Source organism: Daphnia carinata, chromosome 8, assembly GCF_022539665.2.
Source record: "Daphnia carinata strain CSIRO-1 chromosome 8, CSIRO_AGI_Dcar_HiC_V3, whole genome shotgun sequence".
Lineage (NCBI taxonomy): Eukaryota > Metazoa > Arthropoda > Branchiopoda > Diplostraca > Daphniidae > Daphnia > Daphnia carinata.
This window is the reverse complement of record NC_081338.1, coordinates 7,634,136-7,647,548: the sequence shown is the minus strand read 5'-3', so window position 1 is coordinate 7,647,548 and position 13,413 is coordinate 7,634,136. Positions and strand designations below refer to the sequence as shown.

Sequence of the window (13,413 nt, the reverse complement as noted above, 5' to 3'; positions counted from 1 at the left end):
ATTCTTCTGTGTGATTTCCATCGAATTCCAAAAGATGTTATTTTTGGCCGATTTTGACAAAAGTGGTAAGGCAAAAATTTCGCTTAAAATCCATGATTTCGATTCAGAATTGAATGCTGATCACGGAAATCAAATTTAATTTTTTATTCGCCATATGGTTTTGTAATTAAACGTAAAAAACGAAACATGTGATAAGTCGGGCTTATTTTGTCGGGCTAAAATAGTTTTTCCACAAAAACTGACACAACGCCAAAAGCTTCTACATCCTGCAAACCGTCTTCTAGCTATGTCTCAGATTTCTCCTATTCGAATGGTTTGGTCTTGATTATTGAATTAGGATTTTCTTATTGATAACTAAAACATTTTTTGACCGAGAAAACAAAATCTTTACAAACACGATTCGTGCTGATAGCGTTTGCAAACCGCAAACCCCTCACCAAACGTTTCCTAGCACTTTGCTTTCCTGCTCGAGTTCCTATCGTATCAGAATCAACGAGCAACCGACCTAGACTTGTCAATCAAATTGGCGGTTGCCATGGAACTTAAACACCAAACAGAGGAGAAATGAAAAAAAAAAAACTAACAAAATGAAAAGAAATGAAATTTCATATGTCTTTGATTTATCTTTAGCCAATCTCTTTTCTTTTCACAATCCTCCACTTGTTTCTCTCTTCCGGGTCATAAATCGAGGTACTTTATAATTATTGTTATGTAACACGTGTGTTAGTAATGTGGGGTAGAGGGCGAGTAAGAATAAAGGAATAATTGGCGGTCAGACGGGCGGTGTACAATAAGAATAGTATAAGGTAATCGGAGGAGCTGTAATAAAAGAGCTAGAACCATTTGAGCGAAACCGAGTCCAATCTCTCCCTTTACATGAGATATTGGGTAGGGAAGGAGAGACTTACAAAAAAAAATTATAATTGGAAACATAATGAAAAGTAAGGAATGAATAGAAAATTCGATTCGCCGTTAATTGAAAAATAACCTCCGCTCCGCACGCTTCAGTTCCACGTTTCATTTGTTGGTTTGTTGCACTGCAAGAAGAAAGTGAACCTGCTGTTGAAAAACTGCAACGGCGCGCAATGTAGACGTGATGGAAGGAGGTAACATCCAACAACGTCTTCACAAACACACACATACACACACCCAAAAAATTTTTTAGAAAGACGCGCATATCAAAATGACACATCCAGCAGAAGCAAAATGGGGAAAATGTTTTTCAAGGAACGGAGCTCTTCGGGAACAGATGGAATGGGAGGGTTGAGACACAAGACGAAATGTTAAGAAATCCCAGACGTGATTAGCCTTTTCTTTCTTTCTCGACATCTTTTTCTATACAGTAACAAGTGATCAAATATAAACCTTAACAGCCTCCATTTTTTTAAAATCTTCCTGTTTGAAATTTGTCTACCGTTTCTAAACAATCTGTCCCGTTTCCTTGTACAATTACAATTGACCGCCATCAACCTGTAACCATTCACAATGGAGATGGCGGGGCTAAACAATGGAATCAGTAGGTGTGATTCTTCTTTATCGTGTGTTTATACAAAATCATAATAGAAACAGAAAAAAAGAAGCATAACGGCCGTGTCTGTGTGATGTTTAAGTAAAGGGAAAATATGCAATGTAGGCGGATTTCCGGACCTACACTGAGACAAGAGTGCGAGAAAGCACCACAAACATTTGTGAGTACCCTATTATGTAAAAGAAAGGAGATTAAGAAAAAGAAAAAGAAAATCAAAAGAAAAAAAACAAAAAACAAAGTTATGATGATACACGTACGTACGTGAAGGGAGGAAATTGATTTGCACCCAAAACTTCTCCCTTTCATTCACTAATCTAAGTTATTATTATCATTTTTTTTAATATAAAGACTATAAAACCAACACGAGTGAAAGGACCAGCTCCGTGTGCATCCCGTTAATCTCATTTTTCTTGCCTTTTTTTCTCCATCTTTGCGTCAGGAATATTATCGTACTCTCCTTGCCGTATGTAATTGTAGTTGTTTTTGTTTTCTTTTGTTTTTTTTTTTTGTTTTTTTTCGAGTGTGTTGTGTTTTTCTTCATCAAGAAGCTCAATGGTTTTGTTGATAATCCAGGTATGAAGAGTCTTCCGTCTATTACTGTTTACTGGACTTTCTTGGCCGTTCCGTTGTGGCTGATGGGCTGCACTGCGGGGGCAGCGTCGACTCCCTTACGCGGAGCTCGTCTGTCGACATAAGCCTTGTAGAAGAATCGGGCGAATAGGACAAAGTACGAAAAGTACATCAACAGAGAGAGTTTGATGTTTTGCTCGCTGACGTTGCACGCTTCACCGTTCTGCTTCAACTGTTTCTATTAAAAACAAGAAAATTTTGTTTGGTTTCTACAAAAAATATTCAGGGACAGTGGGAATTCGATTATAAATAACTGGACTTTAGGGCCAAAGTGTATGGCGTGATCATAGAGTGATGGTATCGTTCAGTTGCTATCGACTGTGCAATTTCCCGAAGGGGGCCACACACACAAGTAGCTAACAAGACCTTTGTAACTCTCCATCCAATCTATCAGCGTGACATTCGATCGCTAGCGGAACCCGCAAATTGGACAAGAAATAAAATATTTTTCTAAATAACCGACAGAGAGCGAAAGAGGAAAGTCCAGGGTGCAAAGTCAACTTTTTTTTAGACAAGGAAACAAAAACATCCGACTATCCGGTTCGAGGTCACTCTGTTGGAAAGTGATTGCGGCCAAGCACTGGCCGCCTCACGTCCATTTCAAGTTAAGATTCTAAACAAGTGTCTTGACGGATTTGATATCAACTTTCTACTTTCTTCCAGGAGTCCGTGCAATCAAAAGAAGAAAAACGATTAATTATCCCCCCCGCCTCCTCACCAATCAGCGCACGCGTGATCCCTTCATCTATCCAGGGCTACTAGTTTCACTGTTTATGGATCTTTCCCACCCACAATTCGGAGCAGTTTGTCAATTGCATCTCGAAAATGAGTCGATGCCGTTTCTATTGGCCCTTTGGAAAACTACAGGCTTATCTGGACAATTGCCTAGTGTTTTGAATGGTTCGTCATTTCTTCTTGGACTACTTTCCTCTCGTTTGAAAAAACGCGCCATTTGGGCAGATGTAGGCCAACGCTTTGTGTTGGCCTACACGGATGCGCTAAATGTCAAGCCTACTACGCATTTTAAATGAAAAAATAATAAATCAAGTGTCAAACACAACAAAAGGGAAAAGTTTGCCCTTCAAGAGCGCGTTAGTTTGTTCTGTTTTTTTCAGTTGGGAGTTTAAAAGGCAGTACTCACTTGGTAAGCCCAGAGGTTGACAGCGCATCCGGCCACCATCTGCGATAGCTGGGCGACCGTGATGGCCATGGAGACGAAGCGCGGGACTCGATAGTGCATAGCCTTGAGCGCGTAATACGAGTACATGAACGAGTGGACGGTAAAGTTCATGGCGATGAACCATCGGGCCGGAGCCGTGTACTCGGTAAAGGCGTACCTAAATCATTCGACGAGACGACATTTGAATTTTAATGCTGAATAAGATTGAATTAAAAAAAAAAAAATTATTATTATATAATAATTACCAGCAGTAGATCAAGACAGTGGCGTGATGGTACCAGTGAAGGAAAATGAGAGGTTGCTTACGTAAGACGATAAACATGGTGTCGCCCAGTTCGGGCACTTTTGACAAGACAAACATAGTCGACCAAAAGCCAGACACTTTGTCATCTTCAATGTAACTATATTTAAAAAATTTAAAAAATGAATTAGTTAAGGAAAAGCAAAAATGTCACGGTCAACTCAACATTGAAAATGTGTAATTCGGAGGAAGTAGGTGATTGTAAATGTCCCCCGCGCTCTTGCCTGAATGCGTATTACTGTTTGTGGTTCTACACACGGTGGCCAGTCACACGTGCATACCCGTGTTCCACAAAAAAAAAAAATATATACACTATATATAAAAAAAAACTGGCCAGGTGTTCTACTATAGTACTTTCGAGCTGGATCTTCTAGTCTAGTTTTCTTTACTCCTGCTGTACCACCTTTTCATACAGACATATCCGCACGAATAGGAAGGACGACAACGGGCACACACGAAAAAAGAAATGGAGGAAACAAAAATGGTTAGGACTCCGAACAATTTTTTTTTATTTTTCAAAAAAAAAAATGTAGGTTTCTAGCGCTTCTAATAACCTTAGGGCGATTTTCTCTCCTTTTTTTTTATTTTATTTTTTTTTTCTGTCTATTCAACCGATTATCATTCGATTTCTTTACCTAGCTCTTTTCTCTTTCCCTCTCTCTCCGTTTAACAGAATTAAAATTTTTTTATTTTTTTTTTGGGTGTGGACTGACTCGAGCTCTCAACCAATTCAACTGTTGCACTGATCAGACGAAAATGAAATAAAAATTCGTAGACAGGAATGTGCACAAAACGTCAATGCGCTTGTTCACCTCAGACGAAATCGACTTGGCATTTTGGCTCGTTTCCATCGGACAGCAAAAAATCGGTTTGAAAAAAACAAAAAACTTTCTTGTATGTATCTATCAAGGAACTAAATATTTCAAACAAGGATCAGCTATACTCGTTACCTGTTCTAATACATTTTTTTTAAACAAAACAAAAACCGGTCGTGTCATATTCATGAAACGAGTTGTTGGAAAGCGAATTCGACCAAAAGGAGAATATTAAAATAGATGACGTCAGCTTCTTCAGGCTGAAAGGAGCGCATAAACAACGGGGAAAAGAAAAATCCGTACGTTTCATTTTCTAGGGCTTACGGTTGAAAGAGAAACAAACGCGTTCCTGGGTGCAAGAGTACCTCAGGAGAAACGAAAATAAAAGAAGAAACTTTCTCTGTCGGTTGAAGGCTAAACAATATCGTACGAGAGAGTTGGCAATTCATTCTTTTTTTTTTGCCTTCGCCCATCCATAAAGATGGCCCTTCCTCCCTTAAAAGAAAATCGTTGGCTACAACATGTTGTTTTGTGTGATGAAACCGCGTTAAGAAACGACTGACGAAAGATGGAAAGTTTAGAATTTTTTTCTTACCTGGGCACGCAGACGGAATGATAGATTCCAAAGTGACGAGTGACGTAGACCAATTCGGGGATGGTGCGGCACGCACCGATGACGCTGAACGTGGCCAGCATCAAATTCCAGCAGATGAGCGGTCCCCTGAGTTCGTAGCGAGGCCTGTTGGCCATCAACTGCTGTCCGGTGAAAATGACGAGCATATAAATGCCGACATAGTAGAAACATCCCGTCCAGTATCGGTTGAACCAAATCTTGGCGTCCGTGTGCTCAAATTCATCCTCAAATTTGAAGATGTAAGAATAATTGGGCATCATCAAGTGGTCCATGGTGCTGTTGGATGCGCCCGTTCCAGTCGTCGCTCCGATCGCGTCTGTCACGTTATTCAAAGCTATTTCCAACATGATTTTATTGTTTTATTTTGCTGGCTCTGGTTTGTTAAGAATCGATTGTTTATTAGATTCTACCCTCCTCCTTCTTTAGAGGATGCGAGAGTGAAACAGACACACACACCCACACACAAGACACACACACGGGACTGGTTGTAACCAGCAAACGAATGATTTTTTTTTTTTTTAGGTTGAAAAAAAAATAAAATCTTTTATGGAGCGAATAAGACAAATACGAGAGGGGGGAGTATTGGAAATGTGAGAGAAAAATACCAACAAGGCACTTCCAAGAAAGTCAAACAAAAACTAGGATAGGTTCCAGTTTGCTCTGGTCAAAGATCCACAAATCTTGATAGCAGACCAAGAAAAAAAAAGGTTGTCCGTCTATATGTTGTGTGTGTGCTCAAAAAGAAGGAGATGAATAGCTTAAGTAGAGGGAGATGTCCTCGACACTATACACACACACACACACACACGACACACTCACTTGAAACAAAAAAAAAAGTCGAGGGGGGCGAGGTTCGAACTTGTCTAAAACGAAGAGACAGAGACAGAGGGAAAAAAATAATAAAAACGGAGAGAGAGAGAGAGAGAACGAGAGACTATTCAGGTAGACAACTGAACGGCAGCTATGAAGAATTCCAACTGACTCGAACACAGGTGGTTCGACTAGCCTTAAGTGGTTTTTGCGGTGAAGAAGAAATGAGGAGGAGGTAGGTAGGTAGGTAGGTAGGTTGGGTATCCTACACCACAAGCCAAAAAAAATTTTTAAAAAATAAAAAAACGTATAGATGCAGAGAAGGAGAGGAATACAGGTCACTTCTAGCCCTGAAGGCTACAAAAAGGTATGAGCGTCTAGCTTGGAGGTGTGTTTATAGAGACACACGCGCACGCAGGGTATATAACAGCGCAAAAAAAAAAATAATAAGATGAATTGGATATAAGAACGAATAAAAATATTATTTTCCTTTCGATAGTAAGTAATCGAGGGCCCAATTTGCCGATGCATCGTGTCCCTCTGTTTTATCGGTGAATAGCTTCCATGCGGGAAGGAGGTGGACACGTCAATAAGGAAGGCTGAGTTGCCGATGGCATCACATACTTTAGACAAATATACGCCCTAAAATAAGAAAGGGATGTTGATTAAGGTGCTGTCGATACCACGGGAGAATGATGGTTCCCTCTCTGGATTGAATGAAACATTTTATTATTGCCCCCCCCCCCCCTTCCTTTTTTTTTTTTTTTTTATTAGCTTGAACTAAGTTGTAGCAGATATTTTGCGCATGTGCACGGCCTCATTTTTCGTCCCCTTTCTAGGAATCAGAACTACGTGATTTATTTTTTTTTTTTAGCTTCAGAATGGAAAGAGAAATATTAGAATGAAATTCGCTTACGAAAAAAAAGAATAAAATAAATTTTAATACAATTTGAGTTTGGCAAAAATGCTACCCACTTTCTCGTGTAGGTAAGAAAAAAAGGCACATCAGATGGTTTAGCTATGAAGCAGACGAAAGAGGAGGAGAAAGATGGAGACGGACAAGAGTGGGTCGATGGCGGGATAACCAACCAGCAGTCGACCACCGAGTGGCGTGATCGTCGAGAAAACGGAGGGGGGAAGATGAAGAAAAAGAAAGCCCCGATCGACACCAAAAATAGAATTTCGGTTCAACTACACCGACAGTATAAAATAAACAAAACAAAAATCACAAAAAAAAACAAACAGGGTAAATCAACAAAAAGAAAAATACACCGTGACGACCACACCGAGGAAAGAAGTCAATTACATTGGGGGATCATTCCTTGTCTCCGTGATCGTGACGTGATCACGTCCAACACGGTCACGAAAAACAATAAAAAGACTTGCCATCGCATGGGCTGTCATTGGTTTCGTGTGCGGGTCGAGAAAACAGGGGGGGCTTCCTTCAATAAAAATTGGGAAGAGGTAAAAAAAAAAAAAAAAAAAAAGAATCGCTTTCTAAGTGAGACAAAACCGAACGATTTAACCTGTTACCAAGGAGACGTATTGGCGACGTACGTCATCAATCTGCGACTCCATTTATGTATACATACACGCCCCCCTATAATTGAGCTTTCCTTAACCCATCGGCTGCGTCATTAATCAACTAGCAAGGCCATCACCGAATGCTCGTGCACACATACACATTACATCAAATATACGAAATTCAATCAGCCCAACGCTTCGTCGGTCACGGCTTATCTGCTTTTTTTCTTATCTACGTCCGATACGACAAACGAATCAACCTGTTTCCTGAAATTCCTTTTTTTTTTGTATTAACTTTTAGCATTTCATATTTTTTTTTTTTCTTCAATCGGCTTATGAAAAGTAGTTTTTTTCGTAGCGAAAAGACGCGAATAGAAAAGCCTTTTCTGAATAAAAAAAAAAAAAAAGAAACTGAATTTGAATCGATTGAATCCGTCTGCTACGTGCGTCTGCGTGTAGCGGTCACTACCCAAAAGCAATTTTTTTTTTGTGTGCCCTGGCCAAAAAATAAAAAATAAAAATATGAAGTAAAAAGAAAATAAAAGAACTATTTGCAAAAAAGCCTTAAGGCAGGTCAACAAGCATATAGTGCTGGAGAAGAAAACAGTAAGAAGGACTAGCGTTCAGGTATATATCCTGAGGTGTTATTCGGTGATGAAGCACCGTTAACTTCTCTTTGTCGTTCTATCCTACTTTTTAAGGCAGGCCACTTTTTAAATGTACGTGCACATCACACACGACGGAATGCATATCTTAACGTGACAAATATTTTAAAACAACAATTTCGACGGGGGGAATGCCCAAAAAAAGAAAAACTGGTCTCGTCATGTGTTGTTTTATAAGAGCTCACTCGTTAGTTAAGGAAATCCTTTTGATTGCAAGACGGCACTGTGAACTCTTATTCATATTTCGAAACGACGAACAAGATAACTCGAACGAAAAAGGTGTCTTTCATCCACATGGTTAACAAAAAACCAGTTAAAGAAAGACTTTCTCTCTCTCTTTCTTTACACAACAACAAAAAGAAAAATAAACACCCGGACGAAAAACGGGAAAAATCATAATAACCAGAATCTAAAGAATCAGGTAAAAGCTTGTTCAAACAACTTACCCCGTGTGTGTGGTAAAAGTAAACTGATATATTTGCAATCGTTGGCCTTTCTTCGCGTCGTTTTTAAACACCGGAACGACAAGAACTTTGGCGACTTGGAGCGGGTTAGCCGCGTGGACGGCAACGGTCGGGATCAATGAAAACCCCCGGCTTTTTCCCGTCGGTTTCTCTCTCTTTCTCTCTCTCTCTTTCCCTCTCTCTCTCTCTTTCCACTCTTCCGTCTCTCTTCGTCCTCTGCCTATCTACGTGTGTTCACGTTCAGACAATCTAGAGAGACTTGCTTTTTGCTTCTTCTTTTTCCCTTCTTTTCTGAACAGGGGTGGGTTTCATTCTTCCATCTACTCACATTCATCGAACATTTTCTCCCTTTCTCGCTCTATTCTAGTCACGCCCCTCACGTTCCAAAACTGTACGTGCGCGTGCGCGCGACAGCTACGCGATTTCGGCTTTATCCGGCCGACCCGTTAAAAGAAGAAGAAAAAAAAAAAAAAAAAAAAAAAAATCGTCACAGCCACCGGCAAAACTTTGCAGTCGGGTTGCAAGGTTTGGCTATTTCGTGTAAGAAAAGCAAAAAAAAAAAACGATAGACATTGTTTGCGTTGTACCTCTAGGGGTTTTCTTAAAGGAACCATGTAATGATATCATTTTCTTTTTTCGATTGTGATTTCATGTTCACCGTTTTTTTTTTTTATGTACATAGCGAATAGATGAATCCAAAAGGCTTGAATGTAGCGATTTTCAAACGGCGTCGTCGGTCATCGACGACGCATCTTTCGATTGGCCTACGGCGAGTACAATGAACTCGAAAAATGAATGAATTTTTCACGTCTCTCTTTTTCGCGCAGGACGGGTTGACTGTGATCAGTGCAGATTGAATGGGCTCTTATTGGCATGGGGCAGCACTTAATCCCGCGACTGACACAGGAGAAATGGCACATCTCTTCACGACCGAAAGCTGTGGAAAAAACTATTGGGCACGTCTCGCTATCGATCGACGACGTTTGCCTTTTTTTCTATATCGTTCACGATTCTATATGACCCTCCTTTTTTTCACATATATTGCTGTGAGAAGGGAGTCAATGCCGACGAGTGGATCGAACATGACAAATGAAATACATAAATATTAACTAGGAGACAAGGGAACAATTCAAAGAAAAATGCGATTTGAGATTCACGAAAGATGCGAAAAGACAAACTCCGCACACGCACGCACACAAAAAAAAAATGAAGACCTTTCTTTTGGCCCAGGTAGGAGAGAAAGGATGGCCAGTCCGATTTCTGAATGAATGAAATCCGTTGTGAAAATGAGACATTCTCTCGCGTGCGTGCTCCGTCACGAAATGCGTTTCGCTATTTTTTGTTTTTTTTTAAGGGTAATTTGAATACGAGGACAAACGCGCAGAACGGATGCGACGTTTGAGCCAAATAGAAAGTTTTAAAGGTTGGATGGCCACAGGCGCCATGATCGTCAAACGAAAGAGAAAAGATATACGAACGGAGAAAAAGGATATGCAATGATACCAACGTACACAAGAGAGAGAGAGAGAGAGAGAGAGCGTGTAGGTGCTTATCCACCACATCCTTTCGATTGTGTTTATAGGCAAAACAAAAAAACAAAGAAAAAAAAAACAAAACAAAAAGGAAAATTGAAAAACATTCCACGCTGATTCACACCGGCCTGAAGGTGACGACATCTTCGAACACGTCCCAGTACGGGCCACTTTCGTTTATAGGGGGGGGGGGGGGTTCGAAACGTGTTACCATCGCCAACAGGTAAGTTGGCAAAGAAACACTTCAAAAAATAGTAAACTAGATGTACCCAACCACCTTAAGGATAGATCAGAGGGGGAACGGGTTCCAAAGAATGTGCACAATCATTTTCTCCAAACCGGCTTGCATCGATCACCTGCAGGGTGACCAATTTAGATGGAACTGCATGATGGAAATCATGTTATTTTCACTTCTCTTTTTTTTGCCAGACATAACTCCGTCTCACTTTCTCTTTCCCTTAGCCGGTTGATTTAACTTTGAATTTTTTTTATTTTTTTTTATTTTTGTCTTTCGTTTTTTTTTTTTTGCTAAAGGTTTCTTAGACCTTCTTTTCCACCTGAATGCGGATTTTGTCAGCCCTGGGCTAGGATCGACCTTGTTTTGTTTTTCTTTCACCGTCAAAAGTATTTTCAGGTTATTACACATACAGAAAGAAAACAAGAGAGAGAGAGGGCAATCTTTACGCCCCTCTCTCTTTCTCTGTGCCGAAGGAAAATGCAAGTCTAGGTAAGAAGAATTAGGTTAAGAGGGCCAAGGTTACGGCATTCGGACCGACCCGGATCCCCCGTCTGATCCCAGACATAGGTGTGCCGGTTGTGAATGTCAATAGGAGAAAGGCATTTTTTACTTTCTCTCCGCACCATTCCTCCCACCAACGAAGTTAAAAATGGCGATTATGCGCGACCTTGGTCTACTAATTACATCATTCAGTAGAAAATATCTCTTGTAGTTGTTGCTGAGTTTTACATGTGCGCAATCAAAGCCAAGCATTTACTTTTATTTGCTTCACTTGCAAAGATGTTTGATCATCATTGAGATCGTTATCTTAATGAAGGTGCTGTGCCAATGGCAATCAATAAGTGACTATTGATCCTCGGCCAAAACATCGTAGGGTGCGGCTGTCAAGAAACTGGCCTTCTTGATGTATATCCTCTTATGCAAACAGACTCTTGCGAGTCTTTCTTTGATGTGTGTGTAGATGCACTCAACATCTACCCCTGATTCGAGGAAAAAGGCACATTTTCTGGAAGGGGACATAATGGTCCGTTTTGTGTCAAGTAGAGCAATAGAACTGCATGGCACGAGAAACTGATTCCGGGCTTGTGAAAAGATAAAAACTGATGACGTTGTGGTGAGATGGTCCCAATGATAACCGATGACAAAACAACCTGAAAAACAACGCAAAAAAAAACAACAAAAAAACAACAAAATGTAGATGATGAGATTCTCGGGGTTAACCAGGCACGTATATAATGGAATAATACAAAAAAAAAAAAAAATAAAGAATAAAAAGGAATCTATTATTTACAGACGTCAAAAAGAGACGCCATAGTCGATTTTTTTTTCTTTCTTTATCGATTGTCGATTCTCATTTCTTCATCTACTTTTGTTTTTGTGCTGCCGGAGAAGAGCTGGGTGCGAGCAATGCAGCTAATAAATCTTTTATAACCAACCAGTCCTTGACGTCTATCTGCAGCGTCATCAACCAGAACGACGATAACTTCCTCTTTGCCCTCCTCCCTCTCTCTTTTTTTGTTAACATTCGCCCACATCTCCCTTCAAATGTCCTCCGCATTTGAATAGCTGGAGCGCAAATTTACTCCGCTGGACGTGCTTGAACCAATAGGCTTCTCTCAAATAAGAGAAACAAAACAAGAGTCATAAATTGTTGATGGTCACATGATGGACTTCCGCCACAATAGCGCAAATGACACAAGTGTCGACATTTCGCAGACGGCTGCGCACCCTATAGTGTCCAATAAAAATCGTTCGTGCGTGATTGCCTTCATTTTTGTGTCTTAGTTTTTTGTTTTTTTTTTTTTTTCATACAAACAGTCTTTTGTATTTCTAGGAAACAGCTTGTGTGTTCGCCCGTGTGCCGTGTTTATTATTGTTCACGATTTCCATCGTGCGGTCAATGCCGATCACGCCTCGTGGAAAACAGACTTTGAATGGCATTTTTTTTTTTGGGGGGGGGGGGGGGATTTCCGCACAAATCGTAAAGACGGGAATTTTTTTTTCTCCTAACCTATGCGTTTTGTGTATGTAGACGCATAGGAGAAAAGCAAAGAAGCAAAAAAGAAAAGGAGGGCCCTTGTGGTTATAGAAAAGCTGTAGTAACCGTGACCCTCGTTATCCAAGTTGAAGAACAAGTGCCAAACGCGGACATTGTTGCGCTTGGTTTTCCCCCAACCAGTTTTATATTCCTCTCTGTTGTTGGGTTAAAAATAAAAAAAAATAAAAGTACTGAATAATTCTTGAATGTAACGCAGAATTGCAAAATTTTATCGTGTTTGTTTTCCTGGCACATGTGTGAATGCGGATGTAGCTATTTAACATTTACGCATTTCTAACGAAGGGGAAATCCCATTTTTTTTTTAGGTTGTATTGCGAATCATTGTAATAACACGCAAGACATTGGGCATCGTGACTTGGCGTGAAATTTTTCTTTCAAATTTTTCTTCCGGCAGATGGACGAAGAAGGTTACAAAAAAAAAGAAAAAAAGAAAATGGGATAAGAAAATAAAACATTTCAACATAACTCATATCTATTTATTTCTTATTTTTGTCGAACTCTCTTCTTTCGTTCATATAATTTCCATTGGTCCATCCACACCGTGTTGCAACGTATTTTCTACTTTTTGTGTTTTTCTCTTCTTTCGGTCTATACTTACGTTTAGGTAAACAACCAAAAACAACAACAGAAAATGTGGTTTCGTAACCAGATTTCTGTAGCAGCTGCTCTCAGCTTTCTCGCTGCTTGAAACTAGTTAGCGAAGCTTATACAGATTTAACTGGACGGATAGAGACGCAACTCTCTACTCGCTGCGCACAACGCTGGGCTGACGGTGTTCTACCTATGCAAAACCGCTCATTAAATCCATATGGGTCTGCTAAAGGAAAGGAAATCAAGAACAATCGAAAGTTGTTGCTGGCGACGTGCGCTATTTTCTTAAGAACCAATTGGGACGCCGCAATCACGTCTTCACCGTATTTGGATGCCATAGCATCTAGGAAACTGTTCAATTCGCTGCACTGTTTGTGTAATCAAGTTTTCTGTCTACCTTTTTGTGAGTCTTGTTTTCACCCGAAATGTGTTTTTTTTAAGG

General features: G+C 40.1%; 1 protein-coding gene across 2 annotated transcripts; it reads right to left on the bottom strand.

The window, feature by feature from the left end:
* Positions 1-598: 598 nt before the first annotated feature.
* On the bottom strand, positions 599-8,775 carry LOC130700262 (elongation of very long chain fatty acids protein 6-like). 2 transcript variants are annotated; one of them, XM_059496465.1, is made up of 5 exons: positions 8,534-8,775; positions 5,050-5,422; positions 3,584-3,739; positions 3,300-3,495; positions 599-2,330 (listed from the first exon to the last, which is right to left on the bottom strand). In XM_059496465.1, exons 2-5 carry the CDS (start codon positions 5,358-5,360, stop codon positions 2,130-2,132), a joined length of 864 nt encoding a protein of 287 aa, XP_059352448.1. In that variant the 5' UTR covers positions 5,361-5,422; positions 8,534-8,775; the 3' UTR covers positions 599-2,129. The 2 variants fall into 2 exon arrangements, with proteins under 2 accessions (XP_059352448.1, XP_057378282.1); XM_057522299.2 differs by lacking the exon at positions 8,534-8,775 and having other exon boundaries at positions 5,050-5,967.
* Positions 8,776-13,413: the final 4,638 nt, after the last annotated feature.

Bases quoted from the DNA above. Each gene is read 5' to 3' on its own strand.
- LOC130700262 (XM_057522299.2), bottom strand. From the start codon at position 5,435: ATGTTGGAAATAGCTTTGAATAACGTGACAGACGCGATCGGAGCGACG. The intron at 3,740-5,049 runs GTAAGAAAAAAA...TTTTAAATATAG, and splicing joins CATTCCGTCTGCGTGCCCAG to TTACATTGAAGATGACAAAG. The intron at 3,496-3,583 runs GTAATTATTATA...CGAATGATTTAG, and splicing joins ACTGTCTTGATCTACTGCTG to GTACGCCTTTACCGAGTACA.